This window comes from Grammomys surdaster, unplaced genomic scaffold (genome assembly GCF_004785775.1).
Source record: "Grammomys surdaster isolate TR1022 unplaced genomic scaffold, NIH_TR_1.0 166, whole genome shotgun sequence".
Taxonomy (NCBI): Eukaryota; Metazoa; Chordata; class Mammalia; order Rodentia; family Muridae; genus Grammomys; species Grammomys surdaster.
The window spans coordinates 11734553-11760178 of NW_021604614.1; the positions used below are offsets into that span (position 1 = coordinate 11734553).

General features: G+C 48.0%; 1 protein-coding gene across 1 annotated transcript in view; it reads right to left on the reverse strand.

The window, feature by feature from the left end:
• The window catches only part of Dnah10 (dynein axonemal heavy chain 10), a 113865-nt gene that overhangs the window by 66688 nt on the left and 21551 nt on the right, over positions 1–25626 (reverse strand). The window contains exons 13-28 of the mRNA XM_028766046.1: positions 25077–25253; positions 22989–23114; positions 21714–21886; positions 21172–21323; positions 20038–20202; positions 17636–17843; positions 16007–16163; positions 14884–15360; positions 14094–14252; positions 11309–11425; positions 11057–11159; positions 8650–8828; positions 7666–7877; positions 4449–4602; positions 2768–3001; positions 254–376 (exon numbers count right to left, since the gene is read on the reverse strand). Coding sequence (XP_028621879.1) covers positions 254–376; positions 2768–3001; positions 4449–4602; positions 7666–7877; positions 8650–8828; positions 11057–11159; positions 11309–11425; positions 14094–14252; positions 14884–15360; positions 16007–16163; positions 17636–17843; positions 20038–20202; positions 21172–21323; positions 21714–21886; positions 22989–23114; positions 25077–25253 — 2916 coding nt within the window. The remainder of the gene's footprint in view (positions 1–253; positions 377–2767; positions 3002–4448; positions 4603–7665; positions 7878–8649; positions 8829–11056; positions 11160–11308; positions 11426–14093; positions 14253–14883; positions 15361–16006; positions 16164–17635; positions 17844–20037; positions 20203–21171; positions 21324–21713; positions 21887–22988; positions 23115–25076; positions 25254–25626) is intronic.

The following is a 25626-nucleotide window of genomic DNA, read 5'->3' on the forward strand; positions in this document are numbered from 1 at the left end:
CTCTCACACTGACCCTGTCCACTCTCACACACTGACCCCGTCCACTCACACTGACCCCGTCCACTCACACTGACCCCGTCCACTCACACACTGACCCCGTCTACTCTCACACTGACCCCGTCCACTCTCACACTGACCCCGTCCACTCTCACACACTGACCCCGTCCAGTCTCACACACCGACCCCGTCCACTCACACTGACCCTGTCCACTCTCACACACTGACGCTGTCCGCTCTCTTTCTGGTCACTTGCCCTCTTAAATATCCTGTCGATGTTGTCAAACTTCTTGGCCTCTTCCGGCAGCTGGGACCGTATGTCCCCACCAATGAAGATGCTCTCCAGGTACATCCACTTCCTCTGGACCAGCATCCAGATCTGAAAACGCATCACATCAATGTCAAGGGTGAGGAGGGACGCCAGCAACACATGGGAAAACCCTCCCTAACTCAGGACATATCCAAGTCAGCTCAGTGAGACCAACAACTTAGCAGGCCAAGTGACATTGTGTGCAGAGACCTGGCTACCTGGTCTTCTACCTCAAGCACCTAGCCCTCCTGGATCTTTACGTTTGCTTTCCGGGGTTTGAGTTAACCATGGTCAACAGGAGTCTAAAAATATAGTAGTTCAGCAGCTATGCGGAGAGTATATCCACATGGTTCTGAGATACTGCTGTCACTGACACTCTATGTATTAATTGTCATCATGGCTCGCCTCTGAGCGGACTGGACTTGTAAACTGACTTTGCCATGAGTCTCTGTGTACTGGGAAACAGTTGTATGGGGTTCAGTACTATCTGCGTTCTTGGCATTGTCAGGACATCTCAGAACAGATCCTGGAGAGTTGGGGATTCCTGTGCAGGGATATAACATTTTAAAGGAGAAAGATTTACTATAAAGCAAAATAATGCTTGCCACTCCGGTCCTGGGCTGAGGGGGACGTGTCTAGTTACATGTAGAACTTGGAGCCCTGCGACTGTCAATGACCAGTATGGAAGCCGTGTTCATGACAAACCTCATGCCACCTACTCAGCCATTCTGTTTCCAGATACAGACACCAAAGAAAGGGAAAGTGAGAACCGGACATACAGCTTAGTCAGGAGCTCTCCCAGCAGAGGTAGGAGCAATGAAGATGGCCACCAAGCGATGAATGGATGAAACAAAAGGTGGCCTAGCCATGCAACAGAATGTTGTTTAACCATGGAAAGGGGAGAAGCAAAGAAGGATGCTGCCATGTGGATAAGCCATGAGCATCTTATGCTGAATGAAAAGGCAGACACAAAGGCCTGTGTGTGATTTCACACATATGAGACATACAGAAAGACCTGCGTGGAGATACAAAGTCAATGTGTGGTTATTGGGAACTGGGGGCATGGGAGCTGGGAAGCGATGGTTTTCTTTTCTAGTGCTGAGAACATTTTGGAACCAAACGGAGGCAAAATTTGTATAACACAAATGCTCTACAGGCCCCTGACCTGCACACTCTAAAGTGGTTAATTTAGTTGGTGAGATTGCTCGGGCCAGAAACTACTCACTGCTCAAGCACAAAGACGTGAGGGGAGGTTCCCAGAACCCATGCCAAATCTGGGCAAGGCGGTGTGCTTGCTAACACCAACACTGAGAAGGTGGAGGCAGGAGGATGTTTGGAGCTCATGGGCCAGCCAGTCTAGCCAATCAGTGAGCTCCAGGTTCTGTGAGAAACCTTGTCTCAAAAAAGTAAGGTGTGGTCAGGCTTGCTAGCACATCGCTTTAACCCCAGCACTTGGGAGGCAGAGGCAGGTGGATCTCTGTGTTTGAGGCCAGCCTGGTCTACAGAGTGAATTCCAGAATGACCAGGGTTACACAGAGAAACCCTGTTTCAAAAAACATAAGTTAGTTAGACAGATAGATAGATAGATAGATAGATAGATAGATAGATAGATAGATAGACAGACAGATAGATAGATAGATAGAACAAAATGGTCAATTTTATATTAAATAATATTCATCTCAATAAACATTTAAATCATAAAGAGGGCTGGGCAGGTAGCTCAGTGGTAAAGAACTTACCCTCACATACATGAGACCCTAGGTTCAACCCCCTGAAAAACATAAACACACTCTCACACACACATATACACAAACACACCCACCCACCACCACCACTACCACCATCACCACCAACAATAGCAACAAGGATAACAAAACTATGCCATACAAAAGAGCTTTCACAAGTAAAGAGTCAAAGGCAAAAACAAGCACAGCAAGCCAAAGATGTTCAAGCATGATGGAAACAGAGCCAGGGTCATGTTTCTTTGCCAGAGAACCAGGATATAAATGAGAAAATATGCTTAGCTATGGTCTGAGGAGGAAAACAAACAAACAAACAAACAGCCACTCAGAGATAGTGAACTGAGCCTGACCAGTCTGGCTTGTTCACAGAGGCCTGGTCTAGCACTGTCCACACAGGACCGACCCACCACTCAGTATGACAGACCAGGCTGGGGAGACTGCCGAGGCAGATGAAAACGGGAAGCAGTCACGCAACAACAACAGGAGGCATGGAAAAGGAACAGGAACACTCTAAAAGGCCAAGTCGGAATCTTTGAAGTTGAACATTAGTTCCCTGAAATCAAAACTCATCAGTCTGCCCCCACCAACTGCCTGCATTCCCCCACCCCACCAACTGAGTCAAGAGCCACGGGGCAGTCAATCATTCCTCAGCGCCAATGTTCCCGTATAGAATCCCCGCAAGAACTGGTATCACGCTTTCCATGTCCTCTGCCCTCACCTCGATGACCTCTCCTATCAGAGACAGTGTCTTCTCCCACTTGTGGACGGTTTGCAGAAAAGGTCCCACGAATCTGCTCCCGGAGATGCTCTGCAAGTTGACGGTGTTGTCGTCCAAGCACTGGATAATGTCATCCACGGACCCTAAGATGTAGCCTCGCTCCTGTGTGCCTTTGTAGTACTTGACCACGGTGAACTTCATGTTCTCCCAGGTGTCTAGGATTTCCTTCACGGCCTGGTTAGGAAAATGAGAAGAAGCATTTGAGCCCCCAGGTGGAAGAGCAAGACCCTAGTGTGTCACTACCTGTCAGCAACTCAACCTATTGTCCCAACTTAATCATGGGAGAAGTTGAGATTCTCCACAGCAACGATGTTCTTGCCTACCAGGCTTGCACTCTACCATGTAGGATCTCATCTGACCCCCACTCCAAAATACCACATTGTTATACAAAGATAGGCTCAGAGAGGCCACGTGGGGTGCTAGGTATGCTGTCAAGTACCAAAACTGGGTTCTCAACCCAGCAGCTTCCTGTTCAACCAGAGGGTCTTACCCTGTGCTCACTCCACTGCTGAGAGAGAAAAATCCACGTTCGAAATGCTAAGCCCACTATAATTCTAGTCTCTGAAGAAATCTACACTGATATGTGTGCATGTGTATGCCTATGTGCAGATGTTCATAATAAGTGTGAATTAATTTCCAGTGAGATAGGTCCCTGGGCATGCCTCTAAGGGATTATCTTAATTAGGTTCAGTTAGAAAAATTTGCCCACTGTGGGTGGCACCATTCCCTAGGCTGGGATCTTGGACTGAATTTAAAAAGGAGAAGGCAAGCTGGGCATTAGCATTCATCTATCTTTGCTTCCTGACTGCAGATGCTATGTGACCAGCTGCCTCACAGTGCTCCAGCCATGCCTTCCCCACCATGACGGACTGTGTCCTTAAACTGTGAGCCAAAATAAACCCTTCCTTGCTTAAGTGGCTTTTGTAGGGGTATTTCGTTGCAACACTGAGAAATGTAGCTAAGATAATATCTACACATACTATGTATATGTATTTGTTTAGAGGTATGTGTATGAACATGTACATGTGCACTGCATATATGTATACTGTCGTATGTATGTGGATGTGTCCACACATGTCATATGTCCACACATGCCATGTGTCCACATATCTTTTAGCGTTTTGTTAGCTAGTTATATAAAATGGGTTCACGTGGCATCTTCCTGCTCTCATGGTACACACTTCAATTTGTACCTGCATCTTAAGTAGGGATCAACAGTCAGTAGGATAACAACACCTGTCTTCAGGTGTCCAGGCTGGGAGTAATGTGCTCATTTTTCATTTTTTCCCAAGGGGTGCCCATTTCTTCATCAATTAGTCAAACATAAAACTATAATCAGGGGTGTCAAAAAAGTAAACTGAGGCAGAGGTCCTATTTACTCAGATACTAGAGAAACTTTGAAAAGGCAGTCTTTGCTGGGAGCAGTGGAGCATCCCATGATCCCAGCACTCAGGAAGCTGAAGCAGGAAGATCACACGTTCAAGGCCAGCCTTGGCTACATGCTAAAAACTCATCCCCATGAACCAGGTTCGAGAGGAGCGGCTCAGAGGCGGCTTCGCCTAGCCTGTGAGAGGCCCTGAATCCAGCGGCAGCACAGAAGTCGAAGGTGATCCTTCCCTACCTTCTCAATGGCGACCTCCTTGACGGCCGCAGTGACAATCTCATTGAGGACTTCCGTATGTTTGTGCAGCTCCATGGCGAACATGTTCTCCAGCGTGAAGGTCTCCGTCATCTCGAAGAACACGCCCGTTTTCTCCATGAGTTCTTTCCAGTGTCTGAAAAAGCGTAGGGTCATCAATAAACACCGCGCAGACAAGTGGAAAGGTGAGCTTTCTCCCGCTGCAGTCACAGGAAGAGGCCCTGTGGGAAGAACCTCCACAGTGACAGGGGACAGTCTGGAATTACACTCCTGAGTTCTTCAAATCCTCCTTCCTGCCTCCAGAGTTAAAACCAGGAAACATCTGTCAAGCACCATGTGTGTTCTCCGAGGCTCGGAACTGGCCTCTGCCTGTGGGAGAACCTGGTGTCAACCACGGAGCCTCAAGTGCATTGAGAAGATGTTCACCCAGCACTGACTCTGCTGGGCAGTGCCTGGTAACCACAGGCCCAGTCCTGGTCTCAGGGAAAGGATCCTCTGACTGGACAGGTGGTCAGTAGACAGTGGAACAAGCCTACAAAGTAAACATCATCTTGTGTTCACAAGGGGGTGTGTCCTTAGAAATATATCATCAGGAGATCTCGGCTTAGCGTGAACTTTACAGAGCACTACACATGCCCAGGCCTGTGACACATTGGACCCCATGTGAAATGAGGTACGGTCTGCTACTGACCACAGCACTGGTACCCACTGATGTGTGACTTAACTTCAAACCAGCTATTTTATGCAGAGCTGGGGACAAGATCTTGGGCCTCAGACATTCTAGGCAATTGCTCTGTCACTGAGCCACATGCCCCAGCTTATAAGTACTAACTGTTTCGAACACTGGGGGGGGGGAGGGGGAACACTGGATGGACTGGGGTAATAGTGAAGGCCTGTAGAAGACTGGAATAGGACAATACTGAGCTTGAGGCTAGCCTGGGCTACAACCTAGACCCTAGCTCAAAAAAAAAAAGATCCAGGGCCAGGGGGCAAGGGAATCCCTGACACCCGATGTAACCCTCAGATATGACAAACAGGGAGGAGCATGACCAGAACCTGGGAACTGTGGGCTACGAGGTGATGGAACGGGAACCTTTGTTTGTTGCAGAGAAGAGAACCTCAGTGAGCAAAGGCTGAGAGTATTCTGGGTCTGCAAGAAATGCAGAGACACAGGTGAGCTAAAACCATGTCAGCTGGGCCTGTGGCTGCCACTCTGGGCTCAGCAGGACAGAGAGAGAAATGGGTGGTTTCTCTCTCTGAGAGAAAGGCACAGAAGCTCAGGAGAGCCCTTCTTGCTGGTGTGAACAGGACTGTGTGTTCGACAGCCCCCTGGAACCACGACTGAGTGCCTAAGAAGGGCACAGAGAGTTCTGTCTACAGTCATCTGGGCTGTGGAGAGGGGGTGTCATGTCGAGGGACATGGCATGTGTCCATCTCATGGCAGGTGGGGAAGTGGGGGCTGAAACCAACAGGCTCCATCTCCTAAAGTCACCTAACAACAGTGTCTCTACTGGGGACCAGGCCTTCCACACATGAGCCTCTTGGGAACATTCCTGATCCAGATGACACCAGATTGGTAGGAAACGGGGAAATGACAACTTTCTCACTAAGTAAAATCAAGTTGCTTGGTGTGACTCTAGGATCCTGGGACTCTACCCCCAGACTGTGGGAAATGTCACCGAGGAGGATGGGGCACACCAGGGAGTGTAGGAGCCACAGAACCCTGGCTAACTCCCATTGGTACAGAGCAGGTTGGGACGAGCCACTTGACCTGAAAGACCCAAGCTCCATCAAACACCGGAGGACCTGTGCACCCCACAGAGTAGCCACAAGCCATAAGTCACTTCAAGGCATGGTTTTTAAGGAAGTCACATATCACAATTACAGGTAGAAATGGTATCTCAGATACTGAGTCAATTAAATATATCATTATGGGCTGGAGGGGTGGTTCAGTGGTTAAGAACACAGGCTGCCCTTGCAGAAGATCTGGGTTCAGTTCCCAGGACCCACATGGAAATTCACAGTCATCTGTAACACCAGCTCTAAGGGATCTGATGCCCTCTGGCCTCCACAGGCACGTGAGCACACACACACACACACACACACACACACACACACACACACAAACATAAATTAAAATTAAAATGATCTTTAAAGTGTGTATAGGGGTAAGGGTTAGGATTCATTTCAAGCCAGGCATGGTGGCTCTTGCCTATAATCCCAGCGTGTGGGAGACTGAGAAAGACTGCCATGAGATTGATAGCCTGGAGTACATAGTGACTTTCTAGGCTAGCCTGGGCTACAGAGTGGAAACCTATCTCACCCCATCCCACCCCCAAAAAGACTAACCTCACTGTTCCCATTTCTTTTTTTTTTTTTCCTTTTGGTTTTTGTGGCAATGTGTCACAAGATATACAGCCCAGGCTACCATGGAACTTTCTGTCCTCCTGCCTCAGCCCCTAAGCCCCAGGAAAACATGTGTGCACCACCATGTATGGTTCTTTCAACTCTTTTAATATGGTGCTGTACTGGCTGGTTTTGTGTCAATTAGACACAGCTTTCAGAGAGGAAGTAGTCTCAGTTGAGGAAATGCCTCCATGAGATCTATTTGTAAGACATTTTCTCAATTAGCGACCAATGGGGGAAGGCCCAGCCTGTTGTGGGTGGTGCCATCCCTAGGTTTGTGGTCCTGGGTTCTACAAGAAAGCAGGCTGAACAAGCTGTGGGAAGCAAGCCAGTAAGCAGCATCCCTCCATGGCCTCTGCATCAGCTCCTGCCTCTAGGTTCCTGTCCTGCTTGAATTCTTGTCCTGACTTCCTTTGGTGATGAACAGATTTGTGGAAGTGTAAACTGAATTAACCCTTTCTTTCCCAACTTGCTTCTTGGTCATGGTGTTTCCTTACAGCAGCTGAAACCTAAGACAGACCCCTAAAAATTGCAACTAGCATTAGTGGTCCCATTCCAGTCTTCCTTGATTCCGCTGATCAAATCCTGCTTTTAAAAAGCAGACAAACAAGAACACACCTTTGACTGAAGCAGCTCTTAAGGCCGGTTTTTATAAAAAAATCATTGGCACCGTCTTCACTTACAAACAGCTCGGTCACCTCTCACTCTGCTTCTGAACTGCCCCCATCTGACCAGAACTGTACATGTTTGAAACCAAACATCCCTCTCTGAGCTGATGGAGGACAGAACTAACCTCTCTCTCAGAGCCTCATGCTTCAGGTCCAGAAGCAGGGGGATGGAATCTTTGAAGGCCTTCATCTTCGCTTCCAAATGGAAAGCCACGGATAAGCTGCGCACCTGCCGTGGCAGCTTGCGGAGGTTTTTGAGGAAGCCCTCGATGCCTTCCTGCAGATACTGGACATTCAGGTTGATCCAGAGGGTCTGGGACCATTCCTCTTTGGCAATCTAGAAACATTAGACAAGACAGCATCTTGGGGCCTGACACAAAAGTAAGGAAGGTACAGGTTGTGTCTCGTCCAGCAGGGCACTAAACAGGGTCTGGGGAGATCACCTGAAAGAGAGATGGGGGAAACAGGCGAACACAAAGAACAGCGGTTTGTCTATAGTCTGATCAAACTGGTGATTTTACTTTTTCACACAGGGGTTATATACACAAAAAGGCAGGGTGTGGGGAAGGGGATGACGCAGGAGCGTAGGTGTTCAGGGGGAGTACAGATATCTTCCAGAACAGGGTATCGGCTGGGTGAAGGATCAGGGGACAGGTCACTATGACTCTGCCTATGACTCACTTGTCCTTTTCTAAGTTGATACTATCCACCAAGGCTACCCAAGGTCTATGACTATCCACAAGACCTGTGACTACTTGTTCTTATCCAGGCTGGTAAATTTCTACCAAAGGTGCCTGTTTACAACATCTTACAGCTATTTGTTTCAGTGTTTTTCCACAGAGACCCAAGATTTGTGTTAGCAGGCTGACTTAGGCCTATTGCTGATTTTAGGCCTTCAGTGTATAAGCAAGGCTGCCCCTGACAAGGGTGCATGTCTAGCTCTGGTTCCTCTCGGCTCTCTCTTCAAAGGAACCTCTAACTTAAAAAAGCAAGTGTTGAGGCCAAAAAGAAGGGGCTATGGATGTTCTGAGCCCTTCCTGACATAATGCTGCACCTGAGGGCGTGTGTCCCTGTTCCCAGCTTGGGGAGTCCCTTGGGAGGGGCTGTACCTTCAGAGAGTCGTACAGGTCATAGATCTTCCGGAGCCCGGTCATCTCCTTCTGCACTTTGATGAGCTCAGGGTACATGGTGATGGGAAGGTCGAAAAGCTTCTCCGCATTGGCCAGTTCCTGCCGGTTCTTCTCGTGCTTTGCCAGCTCCTTCTCAAAACTGCCCAAGAGTTCGGAGCCTGGATAAGGAGTGCAGAGATAAAACAGAGAGGACCGTCTGAATGTGAGGTGCCTCTAGTTCCAGCACTTGGGAGGCAAGGGGTGTGGGGAGTCCTTGCAAGTTCAAGGTCAGCCTATCTAGATAGCAAGTTCCCAGCCAACCAGGGCTACAAACTGAACCGTGTGTCTAAACTCTGTGTGTGTGTGTGTGTGTGTGTGTGCAAACATGGCTTACTAGGTAAAGATGCTTGTGGCTAATCTTGACAGCCTAAGTTTGATCTGTAGGAACCACGAGATGGGAGGAAAGAACTCCTGAGTCGTTCTCTGACTTCTACAGATACATTCACACACACACACACACACACACACACACACAAGTGCACATACATGTACACATATACATGTATACACACACACAAATAAGTAAAAGTAATTACATTTTTTAAGTAAGAATAAAAATAGAGTTAATTAAAAAAATCAGCCATTGGGGCTGGAGAGATGATGGGTCAGCGGTTAAGAGCACTGACTGCTCTTCCAGAGGTCCTGAGTTCAATTCCCAGCAACCACATGGTGGCTCACAATCATCTGTAATGAGATCCGATGCTCTCTTCTGCTGTGTGTCTGAAGAGAGTGACAGTGTACTCATATATATAAAATAAATAAACGTTTTTTAAAAATGATACAAATGTATGTCTGACTCTTTAAAAAAAAAGAAATCAACCGTTAATTATTTTATACACATAAGCTACAGGAAGATCAATTTAAAGTCAGTAGGCTTTATTTTATCTTGTCTCAGCAACCAAAAGCCCACTTGCCCTGCAAGCCCTTCCAATCAGAATGTTGATCCCTTGTACCCAGACCATCCTGGGCGTGAGGCAATTAAAGGGACACCCACCCTGTCTCCATCACCATCAGTCTCACTTGCTGTCTGCCACCCTTGAGACTTTCCTCATCAGATTGACAACTGCCTTCACACTCCAACTTCAAAGTCTGTGCTTGGTCTCCAGTCCCCCACGGCCATATCATCCCTGGCCGCCGTGTGTCCACTCACCCACCCCAGTGGCGCCTTCTCCCAGTGCCTTTGTGATTCCCAGGACCCGACTGTTTCCTTGGAAACCCTAGCCATCCCTGTATAAGCAGTCTTCCCACACTCTTTTAGAACAGTCTGAACCTGTGGATGGTGACCCCTTTAAGAGTCAAACGACCCCCCCCCCATTCGCAGGGGTCACCTAAGACCATCAGAAAACACAGATATTACATTACCATTCACAAAAATAGCAAAATTACAGTTAGGAAGTAGCAGTGAGAATAACGTTATGGTTGGGGGGGGGGTCACCACAACATGGAGGCCTGTATTAAGGGGTTGTCATGTTAGGAAGACTGAGGGCCACTGATGTAGAGAAAGAATGATGGTCTCTTCCTGTCGCTCTTTTGGATGGTGACATATGAAGGTCATGTGTTACATTTTGTAGATGAAATATCCCCCCAAAGGCTCTGTATTGGCGGCTTGGTCCCCAGCTGTGGGTCCAGATCCTGAGAGGTGACTAGATCACGATACATTAAAGGTAATCAATGACTCCATCAAGGGACTCAGATTTGATGTTGTCATTGAGAAGAAAACTAGAAGGTGATGAGACCTGGTTGGAGGGGTGGTTGCTTAGGGACATACCTCTGAAGCCTGTGTCTGTGCCCCACCCCCACCCCATCCTCAGTCGCTCTACTTCCTGGTTGCTGAGCAAGTCCCCTTGGCTATGGTTTACCCTACTGGGGAAGTTCCACATAATCACAGTGACCTGAGGTCACCAAAAGCGTGAGCTAGAATAATTGCCCTTTCTTTTAAACCATTCCTCTCAGATATGTGTCACAATGGTGGAAATCTGGCTGATATCAGAGGCAAACAGCATGGCAGGGCCCAGGGTCTAAGTCCAAAGGATGGCTTTAGAGGGACAAAGGAGAAGGGTAGGACATACACAACTACACTGGCAAAGGCTGAGGTCAGTGGCCTCCATGTTTGACCGCTGTAGGGACTTGCCGGGTTCTCTGGGAGTAGACCAGTGTTCCAACTCTCACGAGATCCTTCATGAACCTTGCACTGAATCTGCCCTGCCCTCAGAGGCCACCCCTAGACCAACCAACTGTGAAAGCAGCCGCTGAGGAATTAGTCAATGCTCCCATGACAACGCAATTCACTTTCTGTGAACCTCTCAGGAACCCCCAAACTTTGAGCACCCCCATATCACAGCCTCACCTTTATCCAGGTCTTCACCCACGGCCCCAGGGCCTGCGCTGTAGAATCGCCTTGCAAACTCATCCAGCTGGCTTCGGTAGTTCATTATCTCACTCCGGGTGATCTGAGGGAAGGAGGCCATCCTTTAGCTTGACTTAGCCTCAGTGCAGGGGTGAGGATTGGAACCCAATACCTTATACGAGGAGCTAGCACTCCAGCGCTGAGCCTTGCCCCAGTCCCCCAACTGCTCTCAGAGTTGAAGGGACACCACACCTCTGTGAAAGTTCGCTTGATGCCTCCAAGTGCGTGTTCCACGTTCATAGACTCGGTGAAGAGAGTTTCCCACATGTTCTCAATGTTGTCAACCAGTTCTTGCTCGGCATCTGTGGGCTAGAGAGATGGGGAGGGAAAGAGACAGAGAGAGAGTAGAGAACAGAAAGGAGAGAGACAGAACAAATTACCAATAAAGTTGGAACTGAAATTTCAGGTCCAAGTTATTCCCACAGACTCGTGTTTCCAGTTGCACCCAAGAAGGCTATTTGAACAAACTGAGGCTCTAGCTTAGGTAAAGTTGTATTCTTGGGGTTGTTTATTTGGTTTTGAGATTTTAGGTTTGTCTGTTTTTTTGGTTTTTTGTTTTGTTTTTGTTTGTTTTGTTTTGTTTTAGTCGTGTGTGTTTGCATGTGTGTACGGTACCTGCAGAGAGAAGAGGAAAACATCAAATTCCCTGGAGCTGGAGTCGTGAGCTGCCTGACATGGATGCTAGGAACCCAACTTGGCTTCTCTGAAGGCAGCGAGCTCTCTTAACCGCTAAGCCATCTCTCCAGGCTCCTGGTTGTCTCTTTTAGAGGTAATGTTTCACACATCTTAGTCTGACCTCCAAACCCACTGTGTAGCCAAAGATAATCCTCCTGCCTCCATTTCCCAAGTTCTGGGAGTATATAAGTGTATGTCACCATGTCTAGGAAAAACTGTATTTTTTTGAAATTAAAATGTCTGGGACAGGTGTGGTGGCACGTGCCTTTTATTCTGGAGGTGCAGTCAGACAGATCTCTGTGAATTGGAGGCCAGCCAAGGCTTCATAGTGAGACCCTGTCTCAGTGGGGGAGGGACAGAGGAAGGGATGGGGAATGGGGTTGGGGTGTAGATCTGCCAGAGCTAGGTCAACAGTTAAAAAACACTGGCTGTTCTTTCAGAGAACCAGAGGCCTGGATTCAATTCCCAGAGGGATTTAATACCCTCTTCTTTCGTCCGTGGGCACTACCCTGAAGTTCACACACACACACACACACACACACACACACACGCACACAATTAAAACAGAAAAGAAAAAAAACTAGTTTCTTCATATAATAACTTCTGGAGACGAAGCACAAAAAGAGATCTTGAAATCAGACCAAAAATACTAATCAGACAATAACCTCAGAGAGGTGAACTGTTGACTCCTTAATCAAAACAAACAAACAAACAAACAAACGCCAGAAACAACTGTAGCTCTCAGAAAGAAAAGACTACCAGATAAGGCCAGAGCCACCAGAACCCTTGCACACACTGACGAGAATAAACCACCAGAGTCACTAAAACTGGACATAAGAATTCCCTGTAACCCAGAAATTCTGTGTCCGAACTCATGACTGCCAAAAATACACGCTTGCATATGTTCACCAAAAGAACACCCTAGCATGCAAACACTGTCAATGCCCCAAGTGTCCCATGGCAGCACAGCTATATGGACTATTAGACAGCAAAGACCATGGGAGAACTATTGCCATGAGCAGTAGTCATGGGAAATACCTCAAAAAAGTATAAAATTGAATGAAAAAAAAGGCAGATGTAGAGAATACACACCTTTTTAAAAGCAATCTATACAAAGCCCATAAACAGGGAACTCTCGGGGCTGCAGAGACAGCTCAATGGTTAAGAATGCTTTTCTAGAAGGTCTGAGTTCCATTCTCAGCACCCACATGGCTGCTTACAACCATCTGTAACTCCAGTACCAGGGATATGATGCCCTCTTCTGGCCTCTGCAGGTACTGCACTCACATGGTGCACATAAAGAGACCCTGGCTCAAAAAGAAACAATCAAATAATTTACCACCAGTTTTTTATCATCTCACATCCTCTTTTCTCTCTTATTCTTATCTATGATCATGTATGTGTGAGTGTGTGTGTGTGTGTGTACATGTGTGCATGTGTGCATGAATGTGACCTGTAGGTGTGAGCAAGCAAGCCATTGTGCATAAATGGAGGTCAGAGGACAACTCAGGAATTGGCTCTCTCCTTTCTCCTTTACATAGGTTCTGGGAATTTAACTGAGGTCTCTAAGCTTGTATATAATAACTGCACTTTATCCAACTGAACCATCTTGCCAGCCAGCCCTCTCTCTTATTATCTTACAAAACCCCTTTACGTATTACAGGAAGTAAACCCAATCCTCTCCCCAAGAGAAAGTAAAGAGAAGAGAGGAGGGGGGACCGGATGAGACAGTGCGCCGTACAGGTGGGCTGTATAAAACACATGGGCCTGATGAGATCAAGCCATGGTCCACAACCTCTCTGTGAGGTGGCTTCCTACTGGCAACTTGCTACTTGGTCGCTTGCTTGGGAACACACGGCTGTCAGGGTGACCGAGAGGCCCTTCAGAGGATGGTCTCAAGTGACTGGATGAGAAACGTCCCCCATAGGCTCACTGTTTGGACACTTGGTCCCCAGTTGATGGCACTGTTTGGGGAAGTGATAGAATCTTCAGAAGGTAGGATCTTACTGGGGGGTGGGCTGTGAGCATCTATGGCCCTGCCCACTTCCTGTTGTTTCTCTCTGCTTCATGAATATGGATGAAACATGACAGCCCAGCTTCCTGCTCCCGCTGCCATAATTTCCCTGACAGTGGCACGTCTTCACAGCCATGCTGGACTCTAACCCCCAGGAACCATAAGCCAAATAAACTCTTCCCTCCCTAAGTTGCCCTCCCTGGGGTACTTTATGATGGCAGCATAGAAGTAACTAATATAGTAGTCAACCCAGTCATCAGAGGTGTCAAGGCAACAACGCTGACTTACAAAGATGCCGTATATCGCCATGGTGCGGTACCGCTCCTGGATGTCCTTGTATCTCAGCTCTATGACTAAAGATTTGGACCTGATCTCCGAAATTGTTGCGAGGACAAACTTGAGGTCTTCAAGGGTGCTGGGGCTCTTCCTAAGATTCTTGGCCATGTGCTATGAGAGAATTTAGGTGAAAAGAGACTACCAAACCAAGCCTGCCTCCCCGATGAATAGGGCTCTTTGTTTCAGTTTGGATGCTACGCACTGGTATGCTGGTTTGTTTTAACTGTCAACTTGATGCAACCCAGAATCACTTGGGAAGAGAGTCTTAACAAGGAGTTGTCTAGATGGTGTTGGCCTGTGGGCATCTTTTGGTGGGAGGGTCATAATTGCTAATTTAATATAGCAGATCCTGCCCACTGTGGGCAGCGCCATTTCCTAAGCAGAGGGTCCTGAACAGTATAAGAAGAGAGCGCTAGCTGAGAGCATGCAAGCAAAGATGCATTTATTCTCTCTCTGCTCTTGACTGTGCATGTGACTAGCTGTCTGAGTCCCCACCTTGACACTCTCTCAATGGTGGACTCTAATGTGAAATTATGAGTGAAATTAAGCAAACCCTTTCTCCTCCAAGTCACTATTTATCTGGATATTTTATCATAGCAACAGAAATGAAACAAGGACAGGATGGAACCCAGGACCTTTGCATGTGCTGGGCACATGTAGCTACACCCCCTCTCATAGAGCTACAACACCCCCACCCCCAGGCCTTGAAGGTCTGTTTTAAATAAAGGTGGCCTCTGGGTACCTCAATCTCATCCCGGAGGCTATAAAGTTCCTCCCTAGCCGACTCGTTGAGGAGCTTCCCCAGCGAAATCACCCAGGACTTTGCATTTTCTTGCACGGTGCTGGCCAATGGCTCAAGCTGCAGCCGGATGCAGTGCTCATCTTTGACCAGCGGGTGGCGCATCACGTCGGCAGCGATCTTGGAGTAGAACTGCAGCTTCTCATCGTAGGCCACGCAGGCCGGTTTCTTGGCTGCAAACTTCTCCATCACGATGGACTTGTCCAGCTTCCAGAGGGGTCGGTATCGCTTCCATCTCTGAAGGTACTTCATGATGTTCACCAGAAGCCTGTGGATGTTTTGGGGGATCATAATGGCTTGATCCATGATCTGGGGGTTCTGGGAGATGTCACTGTAGAAGCTTATGATGACAACTTCCTCCTCCTCCCCCTTCTGTGGCGGGCATTCAATGCAGCTGCCGTTCATCCAGCGCACGAAATGCTGGTGGGACAAGAGCAGGTGGGAGGTGAGGGCTGGGCATGGTGTGCATCCTGGGCACATACTGGTACCTGGTAATGAGTCCAGCTATGATGGACAGCCACACTATGGAGCCCCTTCAAGGCTAGACCTTGAAATCATGATCCTCCTGCCTCAGCCTCAATGGTAAGATTATAAGTCTGTGTCACCACTCTCTGCTGTGTTTCTTTCTTTCTCTCTTTCCCTCCTTCCTCCCTCCCTCTCTCTCCCTCTTTCTTTCTCTCTTTCTCTCTCTCTTGCTCTCCCTCTCGCTCTCGCTCTGACTCTGCCCTGGTGGATTAAGAACATCACAGTGATAGCCCAGGTGAGCAATGGTGGTGGACTGGCTGTGTGGAAAGAGAGTTGGTAGCGAGCTTGCCTGGAGTGTATAAAGCCCTGGGCTCCATCCCCAGTACAGAGTAAATTAGATGCTGTGGTGTATGCCTGTAATCTCAGCACTACACAGGTGGAAGTAGAAAGATCAGAAATTCAGGGTCTTCAAATTTGATAGCTTCACGCAAGCCAAATGCAGCTGAACCAGGGTGTGCTGGCACCTCCCCTACTGTGTTCACCAGTGGGCAGGAGGCAGGTGGTAAGCAGATCTTTGCTACCCTGGTGATCTCCACCTTACCTTGGCAACCTCTACACAGCCACGGATGCAGTGGACACACATCTTATCGATCTCATTGGCGTTTGGGTGGAGGATGATTTCTGGTGCTGACAAAATGGTTTCCGCTTGGAACAGAGGGACATTTTTGAGGATCAGAGAGTTGAAAGCCTGTAGATTCCTAAGTTGGGGGAAGTGCAGAGGACACAGGACTCAGGGTGTGAAATATTTCAAACAAGGCTGCAGGGAGCAGTCTGAAGTCAAGCAGGGAGGTCTGTTATACACTGCAGACTGGTAAGGCAGTACAGACCCATTGTCTACATTTCTGCTTGGGGGACCAAACACCTATTGGTAGGAAATAATAACAACCACCACCTAAAATCATTCTCAGCAGCTCCCCCACTGCCTCCTGGGAATGCTTTCTGCTCTCCCATGACAATCATTCAACAGAATCTCCTTGCTTTGACATCTCTCCTCAGTTCTCAGAAGACAAGGATCATTGTCTGTGACCAAGATGTAGTCCAAGCCATAGTACATGGGCACTTCTGATAAAGCTTGGCTCCATGGATGCATGGATAGATGGGTAGGTAAGTGAATGTGTGGATGGATGGATGATAGCCAGATGGATGGATGGATGGATGGATGGATGGATGGATGCATGGGTGGGTGGGTAGGTGGGTGGATAGATAGGTAGACACATGGATGGGTGGATGGATGGATGGATGGATGGATGGATGGATGGATGGACGCATGGGTGGGTGGATGGATGGATGGATGGATGGATGGATGGATGGATGGGTAGATACATAGGTGGAAACATGGGTGAGTGATGGATTGATGGATGGATGGGTGGATGGGTGGATGGATGGGTGGATGGACGGATGGACGGATGGATGGATGGATGGATGGATGGATGGGTGGATATAAACATGAATGGATAGATGGTAAGAGAAGACAAAGATATGATGAACAGATGGATTATAGACAGATGATAGATAGATGGACAGATAATGGGAAGATAACAACATATTAGGGAAATATTGTAAAAAGTAGCTCCAGCTAAGGTGCCTGGAGAACTGACTTTGGTTCCCATCAGCCATGCCAGGCAGCTCACAACTGCCTGTAAGTCCAGCTGCAGGGAGAACCAATTCCTCCAGCCCCCACGGCACCTGTACTCACGTGCACATATGTATAATTTAAAAAAAGAATGAATATTTTAAAACATATGTTGAGGATTTTAGAAGGGACACTGTAATCCAAGGATGCTGCCTTTGCCAGGGCAGAAGGTCTGTTGTTACCCTGGTGATCTCCACATTACCTTGGTGTCGCAGAGATGCCACTCACGGGCTCCAAGCTACAGTGTGTGTGTGTTTACCAGGACCCACAGAGGACTGCAGGGGGCTGTGTCACCTGTCCTCCGAGAAAAAGATCTCTCTACTTGGGCCTTCTGCTATCAGGCAGACACACAGATACCCTGACTTCCAGAAGCAGAGAGGCACACAGCAGGCTTTGTGTGCTATCAGGGCCTCATAGGAACAGAGGTCCACACAGAGGGTACCGCTCTCTGCTCAGCCTCCCCATCCAGCTGGTGCTCAGCTGTTCGTCATGGCCTATAACTCGAAACCAGCCCAGGCATGATACAGGCGTGCTTACTTCAGGATGAGTTTCACCAAGATGTCATAGATCTTGCCTTCCCAGTACTCATAGTAAGATGCCAGCTTGGGAGCCCTGCCCGTGTTGGTGTGTACGACTAGACCTTCCACCTTGGTCAGCAGAGGCCCGATAGCCATGTACCACCGGACCATGTGGTCCACGTCCCTGCTCCTTTCTCGTTCAATGTACTCAAAGAACTCTTTTACACCTGTGGAGGACAAGAGTCGCACGTCAGCACCGTAGCGTGAAAGTACTTCAAGGGCCAGCGAGATGGCTTAACAGATAAAGGAGCTTGCCACCAAGCCTGATGATCTGAGTTCAGTCCTCGTGAACCCATGTAGTAGAAGGAGAGGACCAACTTCTGCAAGTTGTCCTCTGACCTCCACAGGTGCACCATAGAAAACACACACACACACACAGTAAGCATAATGCTATTTATACTGTGTAAAGATGGTCCTTAGGTTATTCAAATGCTGATTTCTGAGCCCGTATCTGGTTGCAATCCTTAGTCCAAGAATCTCCTATCTCAATTTTGTATAAACATCCCTGCCCGATTATTCCCTAATTAGTCAATAAAGCTAGTTGGTCAGGCAAGGGGTGAGCAGGGGAGAGAATAGGTCTGGACTTCCTGCCAGCCAGGGAAGGAGGAGACAGGAATAGGAAGGCGGGATTAGCTATAGGACAAGTCCAGGAGATGCCATGAGAAAACGCCAGGACCAGAGAGAGCCAGATCAGTACTAAAATGCAAATATTCTGGCGATTTTGACTGAGAGGTAGCTAGATTAGTTTACCAGATTAAAATAGAGTTGTTCTGCTCAGTTGTTGTGCCCTTAAAGCTTGTTAGGCAAATGTAATAGTCCAGTCTCAATTATTTGGGAGCTAGTTTGGGTTAAAGGGAAAACAGCAACACCCTTAAAAAAAAAAAATAAGCCACTAGCCAGTCAGTGGTGGCGCACGCCTTTAATCCCAGCACTTGGGAGGCAGAGGCAAGCTGATTTCTGAGTTTGAGGCCAGCCTGGTCTACAAAGTGAGTTCCAGGACAGCCAGGGCTATACAGAGAAACCCTGTCCTGAAAAACCAAAACCAAAAAAAAAGCCACTAAATACACACAAATATGTAAGAAAATTAAAAAGAAAATAATTTAAGAAACTACTTTGGGGCTGGAGAGCTTGTTCAGTAGTCAAGAGCACTGGCTGCTTGTGCAAAGGGCCTGGATTACTTCCCAGAGTCCACACGGTGGCTCATAGCCATCTGTAACCCCAATTCCAGGGAATCTGATGCCAGCTTCTGCCCCTGTAGGCACTGCATGCCTGTTGTACACAAACATGCAGGCAAAACACCCATCTGCATAAAATAAAAATAGATAAAATTATAAAAGGAAAGTACTTTATGCCTGCAGAGGGAGACAACAGTTACAGCAGCTGTGGCTCAGAACTTCACAGCAGAAGCCATGGGCCATGGGCTGTCTTCCTGGACAGGGACTCAATGCCACAAGTTAATACTCAGCCCAGGGAAAAAGTGAATGGTATCAGCTGGGACTGTGGTGGGGGCTCATGCCCCATGCAGAGCCAGTGGCTGTAATGTTTTCCTTGAATTCTTTGGTGTCTAGGTTTTGAATTCCTTACTAACTCATTTAAGATGGTTTGAAAGACCACTAGTGTAGTGAAAAGCAAATGTGAGCCCATAAGATAGTATTTACTGACCATGAACAAAGTTATACAGTCAGGCGTAGGCAGTGCACTCCTGAAATCCCAGCACTGGGAAGTCTGAGGCAGGAGGATGGAAGATTCAAAGCCAGCTTGGGCAACATAATTAGAGCCCATTTCAGCACTCAGAAGGCAGAGGCAGGCAGATCTCTAAGTTCAGGGCCAGACTGGTCTATAGAACTAGTTCTAAGATAGCCAAGGCTACACAGAGAAACTCTGTCTCAAAAAGGAAAAAGAAAAAAAAAAGATAGAAACATTTCAAAGTTACTGATGGAAAATGGTTGTTGAGCTAAGGATGGCGGTGCAGACCTTTATTTAATCCCAGCACTCAAAAGGCAGAGATTGGTGGATGGATCTCGGTGGGTTCGAGGCCAACCTGGTCTATATAATAAGACCTTGTCTTTCTCAAAATCAAGAGCCTGGAGGACAAAGCAATGGCTTTGTGTCAAAGCACTTAGCTAAACACGAGAGGCCCTGCTTCCAGCCCGGGACTGAAGCATGCAAGGATCCTAAGCTGTAAAAATACTAAGTAACACGGAACCTGGCAGACAGTGGAACACTGCCATACTGCTTCCAAGTAAAGAGCTACGGTGGTTAGACCAGTTCATTCCGGTCACTGAGTGTGGATTGACATAGAGATGGTGAACATGAGGTTTCTCTTTGTTCTGTGGCTGACAAGCGAGAAGCCAGGCGTACCTGGGAGAGTATCCTCAGTTTTGGGGACCGGGAACCTAAAAAGATTGACTGACTCAATCAGTGTAAGCCTGGAGTGGATGTCGTCGGCGTTCTTGTGGATCTGGTGGACGAGAGACTCGAACTTGCCGATGGCCTGCTTGCAGCGGTTGATGTAATCAGCGATTCCTTGGAGGAGAGAAAGCATCTTGGTTCCATCTCTGCTGCTCCTGGCCCCGCCCACCAGCATTGCTGATGCCTGTGGTGACACCCCTTAGCTCACAGACCCTGTTCCATTCCTGCAGCTGTGGTGACTCAGTGGTGGGGAAGAACCACTCAGCCCCTGAAGGCCTGGGACAGAGAGGCCTGGGCACATCTACAAGATTAGTGGTGAGTTCCCCAGACATCTGTGCGCTTATATTTGTGTGTTTGAATATGTACACACATCCATAAATATGACCATGTGTATATGTACATTCGTGCACATATACATGTGTGTGTGTGTGTATGATTGTGTGCATGTGTGTGAACATATATGTGCATACGTGTGTGTGCACATGCGCATGTATGTGTGTGTAATTGTGCACAGTATGTCTGTGTGCACGTCTGTGTGTGTGTGAATTTGCGTGTGTGTATAGGAATGAGTGTATATGTGTGTGCACTTATATAAGCTTCTGTAGTTTATATTAACGTACTGTGGTATTTGGGCATTATGGGACGGGATCGTTATATCAGGTCTCTCTAGGGACTGGGCAGGTGGCCCACTGGATAAGAGAGTGCTCTATAAACGTGAAGACCTGAGTTTGAATTCATTCCCAGGACCCACATACAAAGCTGGGCAAGGCTGTGCAAACCTGTAACCCCAGCGCTTTGAGCAGAGACAGGCAGAGCCTGAGAGCTCACTGGAAAGCCGGCAGAGCCAAAACAGCAATCCCCCAGAGCTTTGAGAGTTCTCCACCTCCAAGTAACCATGTGGAGCGTGACAGAAGTGAACACCTGATTCCTCCCTCTGGTCCTTGCAACGCACACACACTCACTCACAAGAGTACACTTGCACTGTTAACTCACACACCCACGTGCGTGCACATTTGCACGCTCACCTGCACATACCACCCCACACACAAGAAAATAAATTGTCAGGTGACTAGGAGCCATTACCTAGTGAGTTCCAGTTGAGCCTCTTGTACCCAGAGCGGAACACCCGGAGCAGCTCCTGGGAATGGTCATCCAGGAGCGCTATCTCTGCCTCGTTCAGCGTGTTGACGAGCAGGTGGTAGTGGTCTAGCATGCGCTGGATCCCCTCTGTGTACCTGAGTACCCGGCACAGGGGACGGTGAGAGATACAGGGTAGGACATGACCTTAAGAACTACAGTAATGTGTCCCCCAGTGGCCTAGCTCACCAACACCCTCCATCAGGATATTTACCGAGGGTAGGCAGGGATGAGACACAGGGCCAGAGAGTGTGCAAGCACAAGGCCTGTCCATCCTCAGCATCATAGGGGAAGGTCTTACTAATGTTCTGTACCCAGAGAAGCCACTCCATGTGTGAACCACCTCACATGCGTGAGGACAATGGTCACAGTTGGGCTCTGGGTCCCTGAAACACACACACACACACTCACACTTAAAAACAACATCAAAAGACTATCAAGAGGCTCTGAGACCAAAAGTGTCCCCTCTGATTGAAGGATCTTGTCACCTGAGGAATTTGTCTTCCTGGAGGGCCACGTTCCTTGCCAGTTCAGGGACGGTGAATCCCAGCTGCTCCAAGTACTTGGTTTCGTTAATAATCTCTCTGAGAATGGGAGAGAAGTTGATGATGAACGTGGTTCCCCTGTCTATGGTAGCTGAGTCCTCGGCTGTGATGGTATTCTGTGGGAGAGACGGTACACAGCTTGGAAATGACCGTCTGCCATTGCTCGTAACACTACCCATGAACTTGGAAAAGACCAATGTGGGTCCTTTCCCCAGTGGATGAGTGGGTGGGCACAGACAAGAACTAGTGGATTACATGTTCTGTTTCTCAGAGGGTTTTTTTAAAAAAAAAATTAGATTTGGCCTGGGGAGATGGCTCAGTGTATAAAACATCTGCTCTGCCAGCAGGAAGACCTCCTGAGTTTGGATTCTTAACACTGTGTAAAATTTCAGGCATATATGCACATAAGCATACCACAAACAATAACAGAGAGACAGAGACAGAGACAGAGACAGAGAACCTAGACAGGATTCTAGGGGTTGCATGGCCAGCCAGTCTAGCCACATCCACAAGGTCTTGGTTCAGTGAGAGACCCCGTCTCAAACAATATTGTTGTCAGGGGTGACTGATACCTGATGTCAACCTCTGTCCTCTGCATACATGAACATACATGTTAACAACATGCATGCACACACACACGCATACACACACACTGTCATCCAGTCCACTCCATTATTTCTTATTGTGTGTGCATATGTGTAAATATACAGGAGGTGCACACGGGTGTGGATCTGTGTGAAGGACAAAGAACAACCTTAGGCATCATTTCTCCAGTGTCATCTTTTGTTTTTTAAGACTTATTTGATTTTTATTTATATATATGGGGAGGGTGGCGGGATATGTGCACATGAATGCAAGGTACCCAGAGATGCCAAGGAAGGACATCAAAACCCCCTGAGACTGACGTCATGGGCAATTGTGAGCCTCCTAGCATGGATGAGGGATCAAGCTTGGCTCCTCTGCAAAAGCAGCGTGTGTTCTTACCACTGAGCCATCGTCTCTCCAGCTTTTGAGTCAGGGTCTCTTCACTAGCTGGAGGTGTCCAAGGCCTTAGTGTTGGGCTGAGCCATCTCCCCAGCCTTTCAACTTGTTTTAGGAAGGAGAGAAAGCCACTCAAAGGGGGTCAGTGTAGCTGCTGCTGGCACCTCTGTTCCCCTCCAGGCCCCCTCGAGAGGATGGCAGCCTGTCCCCCTCTGTGGGGAGTGTGGACGGGCGTACCTTGGTTAGCAGACTCTTCTTCATGAGGTTCGGCAGGCTCTGCTCCGTGGTCTCCTTCCAGTGCTCATATTTCTCATCTTCGTACTCCTTCATCTTCCTCCCCACCTCCAGGTATTTCTGCTTCACCTAGCCGGGAATTGGAGCAGCTTTTGTCCCAGAAAATGATGCCTTTCCCTCTCTCTACCAACCCCGTCTCTTTCTATGTGCGCGCACGCGTTTGAATGTACTGTAATACCACTTCGGAAAAAGGAAATAGCATTTTCACACATGGTCTCGGGGTGGTGGCAAGGTCTTGCTCGAGATCTTGTGTCTTGAAATCCAGGCTTGGTCTAGCACAGACTGGCAAACTACAGTCTGTACATGAGGAAAGGCTTAGAAGTGTTTTGAGGGCTGGAGAGATGGCTCAGCAACTAAGAGCACCTGCTGTCCTTCCTGAGGACCTGGATTCAGATCCCAACACCCGCAGAGTGGCTCATATCCACCTGTTAACTCCAACTCCAGAAGCTCTGACTGCCCTCTTAAGGCAGCTACACGTATGTATGTAAACTCACACACAGATAGAAAGGCATATACCTAAATAAATAAAATATTAAACATGTTTAAATGGCGATGAGAAAGTATAAAGAAGGCTAGGGTGGTGGTGGCACACACCTGTAATCTCAGCTCTCAGGGTAGGGGAGGCAGGCTAACCTAGGCTATGAAGCAAGACTCTGTCTCAAAAAAAAAAAAGTCAGAATAAGGAAATCACAAATGTTTTCGTAAACACGAGACGTGTGAACACTATGCGGACTTCACACTTGGCAGCCAGAACTGGGAAGGCCCGTCTGTCCATTCGTGTGTCACCAAGAGTAGCTTCCTTGGATCAACCAGGCAGCATAGATCACGTGACCTTCGGATGCCTCTGATATAAACTATATGGATTTTTAAAAGACTTGTTTTCTCTTTAATTCCATATATGTGAATGTGCACGCACACACGCACGCACACATGAGTGTGAATGCTCGCAGAGGCCAAGAGGGATTGGATCCCCTGGAGTGAGAGTTACAAGAGCCACCCAGCGTGGGAGCTGGTATACAAGTCAAGTCCCCTGAAAAAGCAGGACTTGCTCTTAACTACTGAGCTCTCTCTCCAGCCCCAAACTCTGAAGTTCTTTAAAGGAAAAAAATGTCTGTCAGCTTCTGCTTTACTACATGCATAAAGCTCTGGAGGAAGGGATAGTTAAAATGACAGTGGTCATGGGTTGGGCATGTGGTTCAGCTGGTAAAGCATTTATTTAGTAGCTACAAACACCAGGGTTCTATCCCAAGCACCACAGACGTCTGTTGTGGTGCCGATCATCTCTAGTCCCAGGACTTAGGAGATAAAGGCAGAAGAATCAAGAGTTCAAAGTCATCTCAGCTAAATAGTGAGTTTGAAGGCAGCCAGAGCTACTTAAGACTGTGTCAGCCGGGAGGTGGTAGCGCACACTTTTAATCTTAGCACTCAAGAGGCAGAGGCAGGCTAATCTCTTGAGTTTGAGGCCAGCCTGGTCTACAGAGTAAGTTCCAGGATAGCCAGGGCTACCCAGAGAAACCCTGTCTCAAAAACACCAAAACCAAGGTGGGTGGAAGAGGGAAAGGGAGAGAGAGAGATTGTCTCAAAAATAAATTTTAAAAAGAATGAATAGATGGATGGATGGATGGATGGATGGACAGATGGATGGATGGATGGATGGATGGATAGATAGATGGATAGATGAATAGATGGATGGATGGACAGATGGATGGATGGATAGATGGATGGATGGATGGATGGATAGATGGATGGATAGATGGATAGATGAATAGATGGATGGACAGATGGATGGATGGATAGATGGATGGATAGATGGATGGATGGATGGACAGAGGCAGATAGATGACAGTGGTCACCCTTCAAAACAAACCCAAATGCATGGAGAAGCAGACAGGCATCCTAAGCTCTGAGATTGAAAGAGAAGGCAAGAAGGAACCTAAGGTGTGTCCGCAAGCGTGGGCATGCAACTGGCCAGCATGGCAGTCACCCAGCTAAACAAGGAGCACAGGGCAGCCACGGGAGGCGGTGACATACCTGCTGGCCCCTCTCACTGTCCAGAAGCTCCTCCACCTCCATGAACCGAAGGATGGTATGCTTGATCCTGTAGAAGAGGGACCGCTCCCAGCATATGGCACCTGCCACGGGAGGGTGGTTCTTGTACAGAGGTGGGTTGTCCATGTTCTGCACGAAGATCTTATTAACGATATCAATCTGAAAAGCAAGTGGGTACCCTTGTCAGCCTCACGTGCCCTGCCAGCCGGGTGAGGAGGAAGACTGAATGGTGCAAATGAAGGGTACATGTGGCAGAGCCTTGGGCCCACTACAGTCTTCATTGTTGGCTTTACTACTGTGGTGGTCTGGATAGGCTTGGCCCATGGGACGTGCTACTATTAGGAACTGTGGCCTGTTGGGGGAAAGGTTTTACTGTGTAGGTAAGCTTTCAGGACTCAAGCTCTGCCCCGTGCAGGAGAGTCAGTCTCTTCCTGGCTGCCTTTAAATCAAGATGCAGAACTCTCAGCTCCTTCTCCAGCACCATGTCTACCTGTATGGCGCCATGCTTCCTGCCATGATGATAACGGACTGA